Source organism: Neoarius graeffei, chromosome 2, assembly GCF_027579695.1.
Source record: "Neoarius graeffei isolate fNeoGra1 chromosome 2, fNeoGra1.pri, whole genome shotgun sequence".
Lineage (NCBI taxonomy): Eukaryota > Metazoa > Chordata > Actinopteri > Siluriformes > Ariidae > Neoarius > Neoarius graeffei.
In genome coordinates, this window is record NC_083570.1 from 27,801,369 (window position 1) to 27,821,934 (window position 20,566).

At 42.4% G+C, this 20,566-nt stretch overlaps 1 protein-coding gene across 1 annotated transcript; it reads right to left on the minus strand.

Annotated features, from left to right (window-relative positions):
- Positions 1-11,090: 11,090 nt before the first annotated feature.
- c2h8orf82 (chromosome 2 C8orf82 homolog) lies at positions 11,091-20,002 on the minus strand. Its single transcript, XM_060907363.1, has 3 exons — positions 19,706-20,002; positions 19,557-19,605; positions 11,091-11,702 (listed from the first exon to the last, which is right to left on the minus strand). The coding sequence occupies exons 1-3, from the start codon at positions 19,847-19,849 to the stop codon at positions 11,260-11,262; spliced, it is 636 nt and encodes a 211-aa protein (XP_060763346.1). The 5' UTR covers positions 19,850-20,002; the 3' UTR covers positions 11,091-11,259.
- Positions 20,003-20,566: the final 564 nt, after the last annotated feature.

Sequence of the window (20,566 nt, forward strand, 5' to 3'; positions counted from 1 at the left end):
AAGTAAGAAGAAATATATGAAAGGGAAAGATACACTGTATAAGAGAAAAACTGAAATAATCTCCATAAAAAATAATTATAGTAGTAAAAGAGTTGTTCAAAAAATTATCAGACTGAACTGGAAAAGGGAAAAAAAAACAATAAAAATGAAGGGGAGCACTATAAAGATATGTAAGGAATGTGGCTCAAGTTGAGAAGATAAGGGATAATTAAAGGGAAAAAGTCAGGAGATACTTTTCTTGGGGCAAATTTGATCGGATACGACGGTTTAACATGCAAGCCAAATACATGTGATGTGCGTGGTAATATGGTGGCCAGATGGCTTTACTTGTTTGTACAGCACATATTGGCAAATGAGCTATCTAGATATTTTACGTAGAGAACAGTGGACAGAATCATTTTGGGAATGAAAACAAACCGTAAGTGAGTTTGGCACTGTCATAAAATTCCCGCAAAATATTTTATATTTGTGATGGTTAATGTGGCCCATACAAAAGAATAATACAACGAATGTCCGAATGAAATAAAGATTCACCACAGATATTTACTTTATTGAGGTATTTGATGGCCATTTCTCTTATTTCGATGAAGTCAGAGTCTAATAAGCTATAATTAGATATTACGACATGATTATTTTTACACATGCACCTGTTGTACTTGGATTCCCCGGAATTTCGTAAACAATAACACTGAGGTGATTGAACTAGTTTTGTTGTTACTTTATTGATGAAACTCTTGAATAATTACTATAAAAATTATTTTCAACAATCCCTAAAAGATATAAAAGGTATCATAAAGTATCGTTACTATATTGTCTGGGGCGGTTATATGTAATACTTTGTTGAGTAATTTTCTCTTGTCTGTAAACTAAATTAGACCGGCCTAAAAGTGTGACAATAAAATATGTCGACTACTTATGTAAACTGCTTATTACTATTCAGAATCAGAATTTGTCATTGTACTAAGTACAATGAAATTAAAAGCTAACAAAGTGCAAGACCACATAAAAATAGAACAAGACCACATAGGAATAGAACAGACAAAAAAACAAACAAACAAAAAAAAACCCATACCTACCCCCACAAGACTACATAAAAATAGAACAGTACCCAGAACAACATACAACACGCACAGCATACATTAAAAAAAATAAAAGTGCATATTGCATTTGTATTATTGCACTATTGAGGTGGATAAACTAATAATAGATAATAAATAATATAGAACAGTCAACAAGAAGTGGGGTTAGTGCATGTTTGCATTCAGCAGGGTTAGGGCTCTAGGGATAAAACCGTTAAGTCTTGTGGTTCTGGACTTGCACCTGTAGCGCCTCCCAGAGGGCAGCAGATCAAACAAATGGTGGCTCAGGTGAAAACTGTCCTTAAAAAAAACTGTCCTTCCTTCAGGTGAAAACTGTCCTTCCTCGCTCTCGTCAGGCAGTGAGAGTTGTAGATGTCATCCAAGGTGGGGAGAGGGTGGCCGACGATTTTCTGCGCTGTCTTAACCACTCTTTGCAGCCTCTTCCTGTCTGCTTCAGTGCAGCTGGCATACCACACCGATACAGTATGTCAACAGGCTCTCAGTGCAGGATCTGTAGAAGGTCTCCAGCAGCTTACTATCCAGGTTGTTCTTCCTGAGCACCCTCAGGAAGTGTAGTTGCTGTTGGGCCTTCTTGATAACTGCCATGGTGAGAAGAGGTCCGCAGGGATGAGGGTGCAGAGATACCTGAAGGTGTGGACCCTCTCTACACAGTCGCTGTTGATGTAGAGGGAGGGTGAGGTCAGCCCTGTTCTTCCTGAAGTTGACAATGATTTCTTTAGTTTTTGAGGTGTTCAGTAACAGATTATTTGTTAAGCACCACTCTGTCAATTTCAAGACCTCGTTCCTGTAGTTCACCTCATCACTTCCTGAGATCAGCCCAACCACAGTGGTGTCATTGGCAAATTTAATGATGGTGTTTCCAAGGTAAGCAGGGATGCAGTCATGTGTGTAAAGAGAATAGAGTAGGGGGCTCAGCACGCAGCCCTGGGGACAGCTGGTGCTGAGCGTGCAGGAGGAGGAAAAGTGAAGGCCGAGTTTCACTGTCTGGGGGCGGTTTGTCAGAAAGTCCTTTATCCAGGAACAGGTGAGTGAGGGAATGCCTAAGTCCAGCAGCTTGACAACTAGTACCGTATGTCTGGGATGATGGTGTTAAAAGCTGAGCTGTAGTCTACGAAGAGCATTCTCACATAGCTCCCCTGCTGCTCCAGGTGGCATAGTGCAGAACTGTGACTATGGCATCTTCAGTAGATCTATTTGCACGGTAGGCATACTGAAGTAGGTCAAAGCTGGGAGGGAGACATGCTTTGATATGATGTTGAACCAGTCTCTCAAAGCACTTTGTAATGACAGGTGTGAGAGCGATTGGGCGATAGTCCTTGAGGCTGTCTATGGTAGGTTTCTTTGGAACAGGGATGATTGTGGATGATTTCAGGCAGGATGGGACAACAGCTTGTGACAGGGAGAGGTTGAAGATGGAAGTGAAAATTCTTGAGAGCTGGTCAGCACATGCCTTGAGCACCTTCCCTGGCACTCCATCTGGACCAGCAGCTTTCCTGGATTCACTGCCCTGAACACCCACCTCATGTCATGCTCCTCGACAGTGGGGTGGGGTGGGGGGTGGGGCATGACATGAGGTGGGTATGCAGGAGGAGGAAAAGCGAAGGCCGGTGCAAGCAGTGATGGAGTGGCTGTGCTGTTGTATCTCAAAGTGTGCAAAAAAGCAGTTCAGCTCCTCTGCCAGCGATACATCTGAGCCTCTGGGTGTCACTACATGGCCTCTGTAGTTGGTGATGCTCTGTATGCCCTGCCATGGATTGTTATCGAAGAGATGGTTCTCTATCTTCCTCTTATAGTCCACCTTAGCATCCCTTATTCCCTTCTTCAGATCAGCTCGGGCTGCACTATACAGAGCTCTGTCACCTGAACTGACTGCTAAGTCCCAGGCCCTGAGGAACATGCGGACATGGCCGGTCATCCAGGGTTTCTCACTGGGGAAGACACGTATGCATTTAACCACAGTAACATTCTCAATACAGAACTTGATGTAGGATAGGACAGACTCTGTGTATGTTGACAGGTCCTCATGTTCAAATACATCCCATGCAGTGTGTTCAAAACAGTCCTGTAACTGAGAGTGCAGCCTGGGGCCAGGTTGTAATAGTCTTTACGGCTGGTGGTGATCTCCGTCTGACGGGGGGTGTATGCTGGGGCGAGCAGCAGGGAGAGGTGGTCTGACTGGCCTAGGTGAGGGAGGGGAGTAGCTCTGTAAGCATGCTTGATGTTAGAATAAACATGGTCCAAAATGTTCTTCCCTCTAGTCAGGCGCTTCACGTGCTGGTAAAAAGCTGGGAGTACTGATTTCAGTTCAGCCTGATTGAAATCGCCGGCTATAATATGAGCACCGTCGGGATGGCTAAATTGCTGCTTGTTTATAGCGTTTAGCAGGAGTGTGAGAGCTGTGCTAGCATTAGCATCAGGTGGTATGTATACAGCAGTCACAATAACTACTGTTAGCTCTCTCGGTAGAAAAAAAAGGATGCCATTTGACTGACGTACTCCAAATCGGGAGAACAGTGGCTGTCTATTATGGTGCTGTTACTAGATCAGTCATTATGCATGTAAATACAGAGCCCCCCTCCTCTGCTCTTACCCAAGTCCTGTTTTTTGTCACAGTGGTGGAGTGTGTAGTCTGCTAGCTGTACGGTAGCATCGGGGATTTGCGGGTGAAGCCAACTGTCCTTTACGATCAAGACACAACATTTACGGATGTTACTGTTCCATCCATTATCTGTAGCTGCTTATCCTCTACAGGGTCGCAGGCAAGCTGGAGCCTATCCCAGCTGACTACAGTATGGGCGAGAGGCAGGGTACACCCTGAACAAGTCGCCAGGTCCTCGCAGGGCCAACACATAGAGACAAACAACTATTCGCACTCACACCTATGGTAAATTTAGAGCCACTAATTAGTCTAACCTGCATGTCTTTGGACTGTGGGGGAAACCGGAGCACCCGGAGGAAACCCACGCAGACATGGGGAGAACATGCAAACTCCACACAGAAAGGCCCTCATCGGCTGCTGGGCTTGAACCCAGGACATTCTTGCTGTGAGGCGACAGTGCTAACCACTACACCACTTAATTACTATTATTTAACTAATTTTTTATATTGCAACTTTAAGCAAGTCTTAAAGGAGTTTGGCCTTATAATGTAGGCTTAGCAGCTAGCCAGCTCATATAAATTATCTGTACATGAACAAATGACACTGATAAACACACGTTTTTTTACCCCATCAAGCGCAATGCTAATGTTACTGTTACAAACAATGCAACGTGTAACACAGTTAATATTTTTTACCCCTATTAGGCAAGGGAACACGTTCGTGTATTTCTGAGGTGAAGTGGGTTTTGCATTTTCATTTTTTTGGGCACTCTGCCATGATGCTCTTGGATACACTGAACTGGTGGACTTTTGGTCTGGGAGAGGAGACGTACTGTAAAGCCCACCCACACAGAAAACTGATCTGTCTCCTTAACAAGACAGAGCAATCAGGATGCACACTCACTCTCTCATGCGCACACGCTCTTGTTTGCTCGCTCTTGATTCCGGGATATTGTATCTTGTGGCGGCTGGTCAATAGGGGGTACTGGGGTACCATCCCCCTTCCAGTTATCCAGATGAGAAAGACTATGTGATATTAAACAAATTAACAACAACAACAACTTTATCACATGTACACTTAAGCACAGTGAAATTCCTTCTTGCATTTAACCCATCTGAAGTAGTGAGCACACATGCACAATGAGCACCCAGAGCAGTGGGCAGCTATGCTACAGTGCCCAGGGAGCAGTTGGGGGTTAGGCGCCTTGCTCAAGTGCACTTCAGCCCAAGGCCACCCCATATTAACCTATTTAATTAATTAATCCTATTTTTGAACTGTATTTATTTAAATTTTATCTGAACACCTCCACTTCCTGTATACTTCCGCTGGCTGGGGTGCTGGCCAAATGAGTGTGTATGTAGCTACACAAACTTTTGGAGAGCAGATGACCTGAGGCTGCGTTTTCATTGGCAGCTTCAAGATTTGGCCTGGGGCGCAGCAAAGTGTGCCCCGGACATGCCTTCTTTTATTAGCAGCCAATTGGAATTGTTTTTAAGGTTTTTTTTTTCCACGATTGGACAGTTTTCTATGGACCTTCATATTTGCAGCTGTCACTCACTGCTGTTCGTGAGACTAGAGCTTTCACAAGATGACAAGTTCAAGTGGACCTTAAACCTCCTTTTACATGGCGTACACTGGAAGGACAAAAGAGAATAAAGGGGCTTGGACCAGCCCAGCCCAGTTTAAACATTAAGAGGCAGGTGATTGGGGGTGGGCTTACACTTGAGGCTCCTCCCCAACAAATAGAGCTGGATAGATGATGAAGAATGCGATCATGGAGATTTTGTAGATCATATTTAATGGCATGCATTATTTCATCCTACCTTTTTTGGCTTCTTTAAATAAAGGCTTTCTTTATCACGTGAATATTTCTTAACACAAATTAAATAAAATAAACAACTAAAACTAGCTCTTAATTCTTCAAAAATACAAACAAAAATAAAACTTTATCACCACTGATTATATCTAATTTGCAGGCATCAGGGAGCTGCTACCAATATATGGGAAACCCTGGAAGTTCTGGGAGACTTTGCAATAGTTCAACTTGTCATGTCGGACAGGCAGATGGAGATTTGACTTGTCTAGACCAAACATTTGGTTGTCCTGGACAGTTGGACTACTGTTAATGTTGAGCCCCGTCTAAATGCTGTTTCCCTCTGACCTTGGTGTGTAGGAATATACAAGTACTACAACAAAACCACAACACAAGGGTTTAAAAAAATACTATGAATTAAATACAAGTTAAACTGGGGACAGTTTGACTCGGTGTTGGGAGGACAATAACAAGAAACATCAATAACTGTAATGATATAGTGCAAAGAGTAATGTGCAAATAAGTACTTCATCCAGGATGAGTGAGCAGCAGCTTTTCTAAAAGTAGTATTTTGTACAAAGAGGTTGATGCTGATTATAGGCATGTGTGTGAATACGTCTGTGTAAAAAGTCCAGTTACGGTCGAAATGTTTGCGGGGCAGAAAGGAGTGAGTTCAGTATTCTGACAGCTTGATGGATCAAGCCGTTTCCCAATCTGGTGGAGTCGGGAGCAGGTTCGAAGGCTCTTATTTTCTCCCAGATGACAGAAATGACAGATGACAGAAAGATGACAGATGACTAAAGAAGCTATATAAGGGATGGGAAAGGTCACTCAGAATGCTGATTGCTTTGCAGGCTAGGCAGTTGTAGTAAATGTCCAGGAAGGAGGGGAGTAGGGCACCAATGGTCCTCCCAGCCTCATTCACTATTCACCGCAGGGTTTTGCAATTAGATGTAGCGCAGCCCACAAACCACATGATGCAGCTGGTAATAATGCCCTCAGTGATACCTTGGTAGAAAAAGCACATTATGAGTGTCGGGTCTCCTGCTCTCCTTATGCTGCTCTATACTGCATATTTTGGATTCTTCTATTTCTTATTCTATGTATATAGCTACTTTTTGTGAGGATTCTCAGTAAGAACCACTTCACTCAAAAACTGCTGGTGTCCTTCTACTGTTACTCCATACAGAGCATCCCTACATACTGCATCAGTGTGTGGTTTGCCAGCTGTACAGCAGCAGAGAGGAAGGCGCTCCAAAGGGTCATCACCACCACCACCCAGATCATCATCGGCTGCCCTCTCTCCTTCCTGGAAGAGCTTTACAGCTTCCACTGCCTCAACAGAGCCTAGGGGTATATTAAAAGATCCATCCCACCCCAGCCATTCTCTGTTTGAACTGCTGCCATCAGGCAAACAGTTCAGGTCAATTAAGATGCAGACAAACAGGCTCTTTTACCCAAGAGCCAAAACTGCACTAAATACTGCTTGTTTTAAAGGGACTGTGAAATTTAAAAAACAGCAGAGTGTTATGTCTTCAGAGTTTGAGTTATTAATACATATTTTTATAAGCAGCTTTTTGCACTGGTAGCATTGCATCCAATTTCGTTGTACAGTGTGAACGTGTAATGACAAAGATATATTCTATTCTATGTGGTCAGAAAGGCCAAGGTGGGGGAGGGGGACAGCCTTGTATGCTCTTTTGTGGTTCATGTAAGCAAGGTCCAGTGTATTATTTCCTAGTCTTTGAGGAGCAAAGATGGGTGGAGTATCTCCAGCCTGTCAACACATTCATGATAAAATTACTGAGATGTTTAAACACACTGTTCCTCAAAGAAAAATACAAAGGGATTTGGATATTTCACGTTCTACGTTGCAAGGAATAGGGAAGAATTTCAGTGCCAGGGTCTGTCATGGTATAGGGTTGTGTCAGTGCCCTTGGCAAAGGTAACTTACTGTGATGGCAGTATTAATGCAGAAAAGTACATTGGGATTTTGGAGCAACATGTGCTGCTTTTTCCAGAACATCTTTTCCAGGGATTTCAACGAGACAATGCAAAACCACATTCTGCCCACATCACAAAGGCATGGCTGTGGAAGAAGAGGGCACATGTCCCCAATACAGAACGTGTGGTGAATTCTGAAACGAAAAATATGACAATGACGACCCCATACTGTTGCTAAGGCAGGGGCGCAAATAGGATTTTTGAACTGGGGGGGACTGAGCTGTCAGCAAATGATTCCATTTTGTGTGTGTGTGTGTGTGTGTGTGTGTATATATATATATATATATATATATATATATATATATATATATATATATATATATATATATATACACACACACATACATACATACATACATACACACACACACTACCATTCAAAAGTTTTGGGTCACTTTGAAATGTCCTTATTTTTGAAAGAAAAGCACTGTTCTTTTCACTGAAGATCACTTTAAACTAATGAGAAATCCACTCTATACATTGCTAATGTGGTAAATGACTATTCTAGCTGCAAATGTCTGGTTTTTGGTGCAATATCTCCATAGGTGTATAGAGGCCCATTTCCAGCAACTATCACTCCAGTGTTCTAATGGTACAATGTGTTTGCTCATTGCCTCAGAAGGCTAATGGATGATTAGAAAACCCTTGTACAATCATGTTAGCACAGCTGAAAACAGTTTAGCTCTTTAGAGAAGCTATAAAACTGACCTTCCTTTGAGCAGATTGAGTTTCTGGAGCATCACATTTGTGGGGTCGATTAAATGCTCAAAATGGCCAGAAAAATGTATTGACTATATTTTCTATTCATTTTACAACTTATGGTGGTAAATAAAAGTGTGACTTTTCATGGAAAACACAAAATTGTCTGGGTGACCCCAAACTTTTGAACGGTAGTGTGTATACATGTTATTTCACCTCCCTCACTGCCATCACCAGGAACTACCTGCAGGCCAGGGCAATGATAACATTTTAACATAGCCTATGGAAATCCAAAGTTTACACATTATCATCACGCACAGAAATTGCAAAACTAGTTTTAAAAACGCTAAGTTCCAACTGTTAAACATAGCGAGAGGCTGGGCTACGTGTGTGTGTGTAAAGTGTAAACCAGTGCATCCTGACTTTCTAACTATGCCTGTGTGTTGCGTGAGCGGCAGTCAGTCAACAACTCTTCGCAAAGTTTCCTTATGAAACAATATGCTCGCTGAAATTATGGCAGGGAACGCCAGATTAAACATTAAAACTGCCTTCTGAGCACTGTATCTACAGGCTGCCACCGAAAGAAGGAGGCTACCAGAAAGGCATCTCTACTCCGTACGATTTTACTTTCACTACGACATTACTTTGAACAGACTATCAAAAAATTGCAAGGTGATATGATAAAGTAAGGCACAGTTTACTTACGGTCGCTTTTGGGTTTTTTTTGGAAAAACGATGCAATCGTTTTCTGCCTTTTGGCACCCTTCATCATGCCGTGTTGGGGTCCTGAACTAGGAGGAGCTGTCCCCGATATGCCTGTCAAACTTGTGGGTAACCATAGCAACCAAGCTCGAGCTCGCAACCTGTGCAGTCTGTGCAGTTGCAACTATGTCTGTACTGCTGTGCACCTCAATAAACCGAATGGTAATTAGTCTTTTGATTTTTCCGTGAGGTAATGCCTTATGCAAAGAAAGATAGCATAGACGTTTTTTCCTCCCTATAAGTGGGGGGGACCAAACGAGGTGAATTTAAATCTGGGTGGGACGAATCCCCCCCATCCCCCCCTCTATCTGCGCCCGTGTGCTAAGGGGTTTTTGTTAAGGTTTTGTTTTTGTTAAGGGTTTTTGTTGTTGTTAAGGTGTTTAAGACCTGTTTGCAGGCAAAATGAGAGAAAATAACACTTTAAATGCTTCATCACTTGGTGTTTTCAGTCCCTAAACATATTTTATGTGTTGTAAGAAGGAATGGCAACATTATAAAAGTAATAAATATTTTACTATCCCAACTTTTTTTTGAAGTGTGTTGCAAGAATTAAAAAAAAAAGGTAAAACATCACATAATGTACTGTTGTATTGTTTTGAGTGCAATACAGGTGAAAGATTATTAACAAATCATCGTTTTCAGTTTTAGTTTCAACATACCGTCCCAACTTTTCTCTCATCTGGGGTTGTAAACATCCTTGATCCATGATCAGCTAATTAACAGTGCATTATTATTATTATTATTATTATTATTAATAATAATAATAATAAACTCCTCCCCTCTTTGATCCCTTCAATCATTTTCTGCAGTTACTCAAGTTGCTTTAGTTAAATACCTTTCTTAATTTCAATATACCATCCTAACTTTTTCTGATTTGGGGTTGTATGCACAGTATACAACCACCAACAAAATGGCTATAAATCCCCTGGCAGTTAAAAAGGCCAGCACTCAACGATCACAAACTCCACTAGCGATGAACAATGTTCAATTGGTTTCCTCAGTTCCCAAACGTTTACAGAGTATAGAGGTGATGCAACACAGCAGTAAACATTCTCCTGTCCCAACTTTTTGAAACCTGTTGCTTGCACTAAAATTCCAAATGAGCATGTATTTTTTTTTCAAAAACAATTTAATATCTCAGCTTCAATATTTGATATATTGTCTTTGTATTATTTTGAATGAAATATACGGTTTCCATGATTTGCAAGTCACTGCATTCTGTTTTTATTTATGTTCTGGAATTCAGGTTATATAGTAGTACTTGAAAGTTTGTGAACCCTTTAGAATTTTCTATATTTCTGCATAAATATGACCTAAAACATCATCAGATTTTCACACAAGTCCTAAAAGTAGATAAAGAGCAGCAAGACCCAAGCCGTTCTACCAAAGAATGGTTAAAGAAGAATAAAGTTAATGTTTTGGAATGGCCAAGTCAAAGTCCTGACCTGGACCAATCAAAATGTTGTGGAAGGACCTGAAGCGAGCAGTTTATGTGAGGAAACCCACCAACATCCCAGAGTTGAAGCTGTTCTATACGGAGGAATGGGCTAAAATTCCTCCAAGCCGGTGTGCAGGACTGATCAACAGTTACTGGAAACGTTTAGTTGCAGTTATTGCTGCACAAGGGGGTCACACCAGATACTGAAAGCAAAGGTTCATATACTTTTGCCGCTCACAGATATGTAATATTGGATCATTTTCCTCAATAAATAAATGACCAAGTATAATATTTGTCTCATTTGTTTAACTGGGTTCTCTTTATCTACTTTTAGGACTTGTGTGAAAATCTGATGTTTTAGGTCATATTTATGCAGAAATGTAGAAAATTCTAAAGGGTTCACAAACTTTCAAGCACCACTGTATAATTAAGTAATATACAGTGTGCTTTTGTATAGGCCTACAGTTATATATTTTAATTAAATGTCTGAATCAAGTAGATTACGTGTAAAACACCTTCATGGGATTTCTTCAACTAATGCAATTTAGCTCATCTATACAAAATACTTTATCCTGTAATATTTGTTGCAAATAAAGCCTTAGAAATAAAGTTTCTTACACTTTATATAAAGTTTTTTTTAATACAATGATCAAAACCTTTTAAAGATCAACTCTGCCTATACATACATAGTCACAACACACACCTAAAGTTTATTTACAGTAACCATTCTATAAAATACAGTGATCTGTCTTATAACTACATTGTATAGTATACAGTGATTACTTAACTGCATTTCATAAGTATTGGATTTGTCAAAAAAAAAAAAAGGTCTAAATAATGCTTTCTATTTCACTGTGAAATTCCTTATAAGCTCATTAGTCAGGGTATAATGCTGCCCAGACCATAAGAAATGAGTAGGTTGAGCGGAACTGTCTTGACCTGAAGAGTAGTGAAAGTGAGGGCTGAACTCTATGGCTAATGCGGAACGTACCAATCCAACACCACCTACCAGCTCAGGAGCAGGATGGTACACTCTGCCACTTTCTGGATGCATGAACAAGGAATGAGGTTGGAAAGGAAAAGTCAGTTTAGTCCCTCCTCCACAGTACGACAGATGTGCCTTGTGTCCTGTCTCAGACAACAAATGAGTAAATACAACTGGCTGATCATCACAACGTAGGAAGTTCCTCTCACGTCCACACAACGAAAGGAAGGGGAATTGCTGCTCGTAGCGACCACTACGATTGACTTTCAAACGCTTGAAAAAGAAAACCAGAAACTGCTGATCTGGAAGGAGTAACAGAGGAGAGGAAAATTAGATATTTCAAATGGTATACCAAACACAGGTATTGAGTGTGTACCTTCAATGACAATTTCCAACCCTACTTCCTGGTGTCTACCCAACATACTCTATCTGGGCAGAAGAGAGGCCAAAATTATGAAATTATTAAGATTAACTTGTCACCTCAGTGTTATTGCTGAAGTATGGAATCCAAGGCACACTGTAATGAAAACCAGACTTAAAAATCATCACCCCAATTATAGCAATGTCGCTTCAAGAGAAATCTTGGTTTGAATTTTAAGAAATGAAAGTTCTTTTTTACCTCTGCCAAGGAGGTTATGTTTTCGGTAGCGTTGGTTTGTTTGTTTGTCTGTTAGCAACATTACGGAAAAAGTAATGAACGGATTGCTCTGAAATTTTTTCTAGAGGTGTGACTGGGCACAAGTAACAATCCATTAAATTTTGGCTGTGATCCGGATCACCTTCTGGATCCCAGATTTTTTTTTTTTAAAGGATTCTTGGCGGAGGTCTGTGCTCTCCAAATGCTTTTCTAGTTTTTCTGATGTAATTCCATTACTGACTTTTCTTTCCTCATAAAAGATTTTGTGTTCAGAGTTAAACATAGCCAATTTTTCTATGCTTTTTCAGGGTCAAAAAATACCCCGTACAGTGTGAAATTTTTATTCTTATCCATTATTTTGAGTACGGCAACTTAAAAAAAAAAAAAAGTTACCACATTTTGCTGTGAATGCAATTCCGTTACCAAAGAACCACCCACCTAAATATAGATAAGATTTTAATCATCGTTTCAAGGACAACCTCAGAAGTAGAAAACTGTAACTTCACAAACTTAAAAAGGTACCCATCTGTACCAGTCAAGGTTTGGATACTGTTTGAGCTTGAAGATCATTTGCTCTAAAGGTTTTGGCTTAAAGTGCCATTCCACCATTGGATGTATTTTTTTGGCATAAAATACAATATGACAACATGACTAGACAGAGAAATCTTTTAGCTTCAAAATGATATATCAAACAATTTTTTGACAACGACAAGTATATTAATTTTGCGACCAAAGTCACCTACCCTTTTAATTTCCGCGCGATAGTGAAACGTGATGTCATCGGCAGGTTCCCCTTCTTGTGTACCACGTCACGTGTAACGTGGCACAGATTATCAGCAATGGCGGATAGAACGCAATTGTCAGCTTTGGAAAAGAAGCGAAGAAAAATAGCAAGTGATGCCCAAAGGAGACGGTCGATGGTGAATATCGGCACAGCAATCGACAAGTGGAAATCGCGTTCTATCCGCCATTGCTGATAATCTGTGCCACTTCACACGTGACGTGGTACACAAGAAGGGGAACCTGCCGATGACATCACGTTTCACTACCGCGCGGAAATTAAAAGGGTAGGTGACTTTGGTTGCAAAATTAATATACTTGTCGTTGTCAAAAAATTATGTTTGATATATCATTTTGAAGTTAAAAGATTTCTCTGTCTAATCATGTTGTCATAAAATATATTGTATTTTATGCCAAAGAATACATCCAATGGTGGAATGGCACTTTAAGGCAAAGAATGTGTTTCCAAAAATACAGGATATAAACAGTTAAGTGGTTTAAAATGGCCTTTCCATTCAGCCCACTTGAACCCAATCAAGAGAGATCCAAGTTATTTGAGCAAGACAGTAAATCTTTAAAAAAAAAAGCAACTGTTGGACAAGGATCTCAAATGGCTCCCTCATGAAGCTGGCTGAAAAAAAAAAATGTCAAAAGGATGATGTAATCAAAGCAAAGGGCAGTTACTAAAACAAGAATCTCAACAATAACATTTTGATGTCTTTAGGATTATAAAATGTGGCAGACAAAGTAAAATTAAGGAAACAAAGATGAGTAGGTGCAAGCAAATGTTTGACTGCTGATGTAATTAATACAGAACGTCCTAAAAAAGTCTCCATACATAGCAGAAATTAACTTTTTAGCAAAAAAAAGTAATTTAAAATGTAATTTGCTAAACATCCTTTACATGAACCTTTTTGGGGCTAAGGCACAAAAAAAAAAAAAAGCGAAAGTCAAGGAACACCAACTTAAAGTTGGTTATGGATTATGAAGAATGTTCAGTCAACTCAAACTGTAAAAGGAAGCGACTGTGATGTGATGTATCCTAGCAACTGTGTTGATAAGTAATGAACCAATGTGGTGAGCGTGCATGGATGAAGGATTCTTGAGAAGGAGATCTCATCTCTTTATCTCTAGCCGCTTTATCCTTCTACAGGGTCGCAGGCAAGCTGGAGCCTATCCCAGCTGACTACGGGCGAAAGGCGGGGTACACCCTGGACAAGTCGCCAGGTCATCACAGGGCTGACACATAGACACAGACAACCATTCACACTCACAATCACACCTACGGTCAATTTAGAGTCACCAGTTAACCTAACCTGCATGTCTTTGGACTGTGGGGGAAACCGGAGCACCCGGAGGAAACCCACGCGGACACGGGGAGCACGGGCGCAGATAGAGGGGGGGACGGGGGGGATTCGTCCCACCCAGATTTAAATTCACCTCGTTCGGTCCCCCCCACTTATAGGGAGGAAAAAACGTCTATGCTGTCTTTCTTTGCATAAGGCAAACTTCACGGAAAAATCAAAAGACTAATTACCATTCGGTTTATTGAGGTGCACAGCAGTGATTGCATCGTTTTTTTCAAAAAAAAAAAAAAACGACTGTAAGTAAACTGTGTCTTACTTTATCATATCACCTTGCGATTTTTTGATAGTCTGTTCAAAGTAATGTCGTAGTGAAAGTAAAATCGTACGGAGTAGAGATGCCTTTCTGGTAGCCTCCTTCTTTCGGTGGTAGCCTGTAGATACAGTGCTCAGAAGGCAGTTTTAATGTTTAATCTGGCGTTCCCTGCCATAATTTCAGCGAGCATATTGTTTCATAAGGAAACTTTGTGAAGAGTTGTTGACTGACTGCCGCTCACGCAACACACAGGCATAGTTAGAAAGTCAGGATGCACTGGTTTACACTTTACACACACACACACACGTAGCCCAGCCTCTCGCTATGGTTAACAGTTGGAACTTAGCGGTTTTAAAACTAGTTTTGCAATTTCTGTGCGTGATGATAATGTGTAAACTTTGGATTTCCATAGACTATGTTAAAATGTTATCATTGCCCTGGCCTGCAGGTAGTTCCTGGTGATGGCAGTGAGGGAGGTGAAATAACATGTATACACACTACCGTTCAAAAGTTTGGGGTCACCCAGACAATTTTGTGTTTTCCATGAAAAGTCACACTTTTATTTACCACCATAAGTTGTAAAATGAATAGAAAATATAGTCAAGACATTTTTCTGGCCATTTTGAGCATTTAATCAACCCCACAAATGTGATGCTCCAGAAACTCAATCTGCTCAAAGGAAGGTCAGTTTTATAGCTTCTCTAAAGAGCTCAACTGTTTTCAGCTGTGCTAACATGATTGTACAAGGGTTTTCTAATCATCCATTAGCCTTCTGAGGCAATGAGCAAACACATTGTACCATTAGAACACTGGAGTGAGAGTTGCTGGAAATGGGCCTCTATACACCTATGGAGATATTGCACCAAAAACCAGACATTTGCAGCTAGAATAGTCATTTACCACATTAGCAATGTATAGAGTGGATTTCTGATTAGTTTAAAGTGATCTTCATTTAAAAGAACAGTGCTTTTCTTTCAAAAATAAGGACATTTCAAAGTGACCCCAAACTTTTTGAACGGTTTTGTTTGTATATATACACACACACATATATATATTATGTGTGTATATAAAAAATCTCCTTCTCACCCCCGGCGGGGGGGTGGTATCCATGTCATCCTCAAGCTCGGGTCCTCTACCAGAGGCCTGGGAGTTTGAGGGTTCTGCGCAGTATCTTCGATGTTCCTAGGACTGCGCTCTTCTGGACTGAGGCTTCAGATGTCGTTCCTGGGATTTGCTGGAGCCACCCTCCCAGTTTGGGGGTTACTGCCCCAAGTGCCCCCACTACCACGGGGACCACGCAACCCTTGACCTTCCACATCCGTTCCAGCTGCTCTTTCAACCCTTGATACTTCTCAAGTTTCTCATGTTCCTTCTTCCTGATGTTGGCGTCAGCTGGGATCGCCACATCTATCACCACCACCCTCTTCTGCTCTTTGTCCACCACCACTATGTCCGGTTGGTTAGCCAGGATCTGTTTGTCAGTCTGGAAGCTGAAGTCCCACAGAATCTTGGCCCTGTTGTTCTCAGCCACCTTCTGTGGTATGGCCCATTGGGACTTGGGTATTTCTATTCCATACTGGTTGCAGATGTTCCTGTATACTATCCCAGCCACTTGGTTGTGCCTCTCCATGTACGCTGATCCAGCTAGCATCTTACACCCTGCTACTATGTGCTGGACTGTTTCAGGGGCTTCTTTGCACAGTCTGCATCTTGGGTCTGAGCTACTCTGGTAGATCCTGGCCTCTATGGCTCTTGTGCTTATGGCCTGTTCTTGTGCTGCCATGATTAGTGCCTCTGTGCTGTCTGTCAGTCCTGCATTATCCAGCCACTGGTAGGATTTCTTGATATCAGCCACTTCCTCTATCTGACGGTGGTACATGCCATGTAGGGGTTTGTCTCTCCAGGTTGTCTGTTCCTCCTCCTCCTCTGCACTCTCATCAGGGTTCTGCTGCCTGAGACATTCACTTAGCAGTTCATCCTTTGGGGCCATCTTTCTGATGTATTCTCGGATTTTCGATGTTTCATCCTGGACCGTGGTCTTGACGCTCATTAGCCCTCGGCCTCCCTCTTTCCGCTTGGTGTATAGTCTCAGGGTGCTGGACTTGGGGTGGAACCCTCCATGCATGGTGAGGAGCTTTCTAGTCTTGATATCTGTGGCTTCTATCTCCTCCTTTGGCCAGTTTATGATACCAGCGGGGTATCTGATGACTGGTAGTGCGTACATGTTGATGGCTCGGACCTTGTTTTTACCATTCAGCTGACTTTTCAGGACCTGCCTTACTCTCTGGAGGTATTTGGCTGTGGTTGACTTCCTTGTGGCCTCTTCATGGTTTCCATTAGCCTGTGGGATGCCAAGGTACTTGTAGCTGTCTTGGATATCACCTATGTTGCCCTCTGGTAGGTCAATCCCTTCAGTCCGGATCATCTTGCCTCTCTTTGAGACCATCCGGCCACACTTGTCCAATCCGAATGACATCCCTATGTCATCGCTGTAGATCCGGGTGGTGTGGATCAGCGAGTCTATTTCTCGCTCATTCCTGGCATACAGCTTGATGTCATCCATGTAGAGCAGGTGGCTGATTGTTGCCCCACTACGGAATCGGTACCCGTAGCCACTCTTCGTGATGATCTGACTGAGGGGGTTCAGGCCTATGCAGAACAGCAGTGGTGATAGCGCATCTCCTTGGTATATGCCGCACTTGATGTTGACTTGGGCAATGGGTTTTGAGTTGGCCTCTAGGGTTGTCTTCCACATTTCCATTGAGTTCTGTATGAAGGTCCTTAGGTTCCTGTTGATCTTATACAGTTCCAGACATTCCAGTATCCATGTGTGTGGCATTGAGTCGTAGGCTTTCTTGTAGTCAATCCAGGCAGTGCACAGGTTGGTCTGTCTCTTCTTACAGTCTCGGGCGACTGTTCTATCGGCCAGTAGCTGGTGCTTGGCTCCTCTGGTGTTACTGCCAATTCCTTTCTGTGCCTCGCTCATGTATTGAGCCACATGCTTACTCATTTTTGCCGCAATGATGCCTGACAGGGCCTTCCATGTTGTGCAGAGACAGGTAATTGGCCGGTAGTTGGATGGGATGGGTCCCTTCTGGGGGTCCTTCATGATTAGGACTGTCCTGCCTTGGGTTAGCCATTCTGGGTGGGTTCCATCCCTCAGCAGCTGGTTCATCTGTGCTGCTAGGCGTTCATGGAGTGCAGTTAGCTTCTTCAGCCAGTACGTATGGATCATATCGGGGCCTGGTGCTGTCCAGCTCTTCATCTTTGACACTCTTTCTTGGACGTCTGCCATTGAGATGGTTACTGGTTCTTGTTCTGGGAGGTTGCTGTGGTCAGCTCTTAGGTCCACTAACCATTGGGCATCGGTGTTGTGTGATGCCTTTCTTTCCCATATGTCTTTCCAGTATTTTTCCACCTCAGCTCTTGGTGGGTCTGACCGGTTGTTGTTCCCCTGCCATTGAGAGTACACCTTGGCTGGTTCAGTGGAGAACAGCTTGTTTATTCTCCTGGCCTCTCCTTCCTTGGTGTATCTCCTCAACCGGGTGGCCAGAGCTGTTAGTCGCTGTTTGGCAGTTTCGAGTGCCTCTGGTATGGAGAGTGAGTTGTACTTCCTGGGCGCCCCTTTATTCACCATGTTCCCTTTCTGTAGTTCAGCTAGCTGGCTAACTTCTCTCCTTGCTGCCTTTATCTTGGCCTCTAATCGTCTCTTCCATGGTGGATACTGTTTGTTATGTCCCGAGCCCACCTTGTGTCCAAGCATCTCCATGATTACTGTTGCTGTACTGTGTATCAGCTTGTTGGTCTCAGTGATGGTTCTTGTGGAGATTGTCTTCAGAGCAGCATTCACATCTACTAGTAGATCTTCTGAAGGTACTTGGCAACTCAGCTTCGGTATTCGTCGGGGGCTCCAGGTTTCCAGTTGGGTCACGATCTTCCTTCTCAGGTCAGCAGCTCTGCATGATGACATCTCCCCGCTGACCTGTCTTCCTGGCTCCCCCTTGCCGTAGCATCGTTGTTGTATTTCATTAATCTCTAGTTGTGATAGCAGATTTCGATTATGGATGTTGGAACACTGGGCTAATAGCTGTTTCTCTGTTAGCCTTGATTGTGGGTTTCGAAGTATCCGAAGTATTCTCTGCATGTATCCCCTCTCTCTGGGATTGCTTGTATAGTAGCATTCCAGCAAATCCGTATTTTCTGTCCTCGTCCATCGATGTCTTGTTCCAGTAGCCCATTTCTCATCAGTTTGCCCTGGTTCCCTAGCAACTGACGCAGACCTTGTTGACCCGGGCGACGTCTGAGCCGGTATGACTCTATCAGTTATGTTTTCACTCATTCCTGAGGTAGGCTGATATATCATGAGGGGTTTTGCCTAAGGACCCTTACTGGATGATGTTTTGCCCCGACCGGGATTCGAACCCCGATCTCCTGCGTCGTAGTCAGTGAGCATTACCACTGTACTATCCAGCTGATTATATATATATATATATATATATATATGTGTGTGTGTATATACAAAATGCAGCTCAGTCCCCCCCAGTTCAAAAATCCTATCTGCGCCCCTGACGGGGAGAACATGCAAACTCCACACAGAAAGGCCCTCGCCGGCCCCGGGGCTCGAACCCAGGACCTTCTTGCTGTGAGGCGACAGCGCTAACCACTACACCACCGTGCCGCCCAGAAGGAGATCTCTTCTCGTCAAATCTAGAAGAAGCCGTTTTATTTTATTACATGATGCATGTCTATCATGAATACTGGCTAGAGGTCATTAATTACTAGAGTCTTGGTCATGGTGACTCACTGGTATTTAGCCCCTAATGCTCTCTAAGCTTAAACATTAACAGTCCCATGAGCCTTTGCGCCAGCAACGTGGAACTGACAACAATTCAAGCAACGACCTTTTCCAGGTGTTATAATAATAATCCTTTTCCCCAGACCTATATTTATTGTCAAAATCAAACCGAGAATGGGACTAAATGCGATTTAGATTGGCTGATTAGATAACTGCATAAAACAGCAGGTGGATGGGTGTTCCTAATAAAGTAGCCCATGAGTGTATTCACATAAGTATTGCAAAGTGATCTGAATGGAGCCGTTAGGGCTTTGGCACACATACCTTTAAAACAAGTGACGAAGTTCTTCACCTTGGTATCATCCAGGAAAAGCTAGTGATAGAATACAAGAACATTTTAAAGTCGCAAGTATTTATTTGACCATATTCTGTCCAAGGGAAGAGACATGCTGAATACCATACAGGCTGAATACCTGCCCTTGATGATCAAGATAGTAGAAGTATTCACGAATACGCGGCTCAGGACTCTGACCCTGTGTGTAGGTGCCCTGTCCTCTGGAAAACACGATCGGTGTCCTGGCCCGCATTGTGCTTCTCCAAAAACACAGCCCGATCATGGTTATATTCGTACAGACCGTAGTTTAGAGCTTTGTTTGGATAATTATAATAACCGACTCCCTAACCATACAGCTTGGACTGTTATAAGGAAAGCGACAACATAACAAAATTGGGGAATGTTTTTTAAGCGACACGGTCCGACTTTTATAAAAGTCCGGCGGGAATCTGAAGACGTTGCGCATTAGTTCCACCAGCCAACACGTTCTGCAGGATGCATTAAAACACAATACACCGGTACACAACTGATATAAATAATGTCTCATCTCATCTCATTATCTCTAGCCGCTTTAAACATTGCGTTAGGTGCTACAATCAAAAGGGGTTCTTTTATCTAACATGGTTAAATATGGCTGGTGTTCAGTGAGGTAACACGAGATGGCGCTGTTTGCTTCTTTACAGTCAGCTAACAGGTCTTTCCAAGGGTGAAACAAAGCCATTGTTTTCTTCAGAAGGTTTAAATGCGATATGGCAGTGATTTGGGATGATTGTAACCTACACACAATACTCGAGACTGATCATACATAATCTAAACTATAGGGTGAATTCAGGTGACCACAACAATTGTGTGTTTGTTGAACATCCTATTCCAGATTTAGTCTCCTCCCTTTGCCTCCACTCTTCTGAGAAGGCTTTCTACTAGTTTTTGGAGCGTGGCTGTGGGGATCTGTGCTCAGGTGTTGATGGAGGTCTGGGGTGCAGTCAGTGTTCCAGTTCAT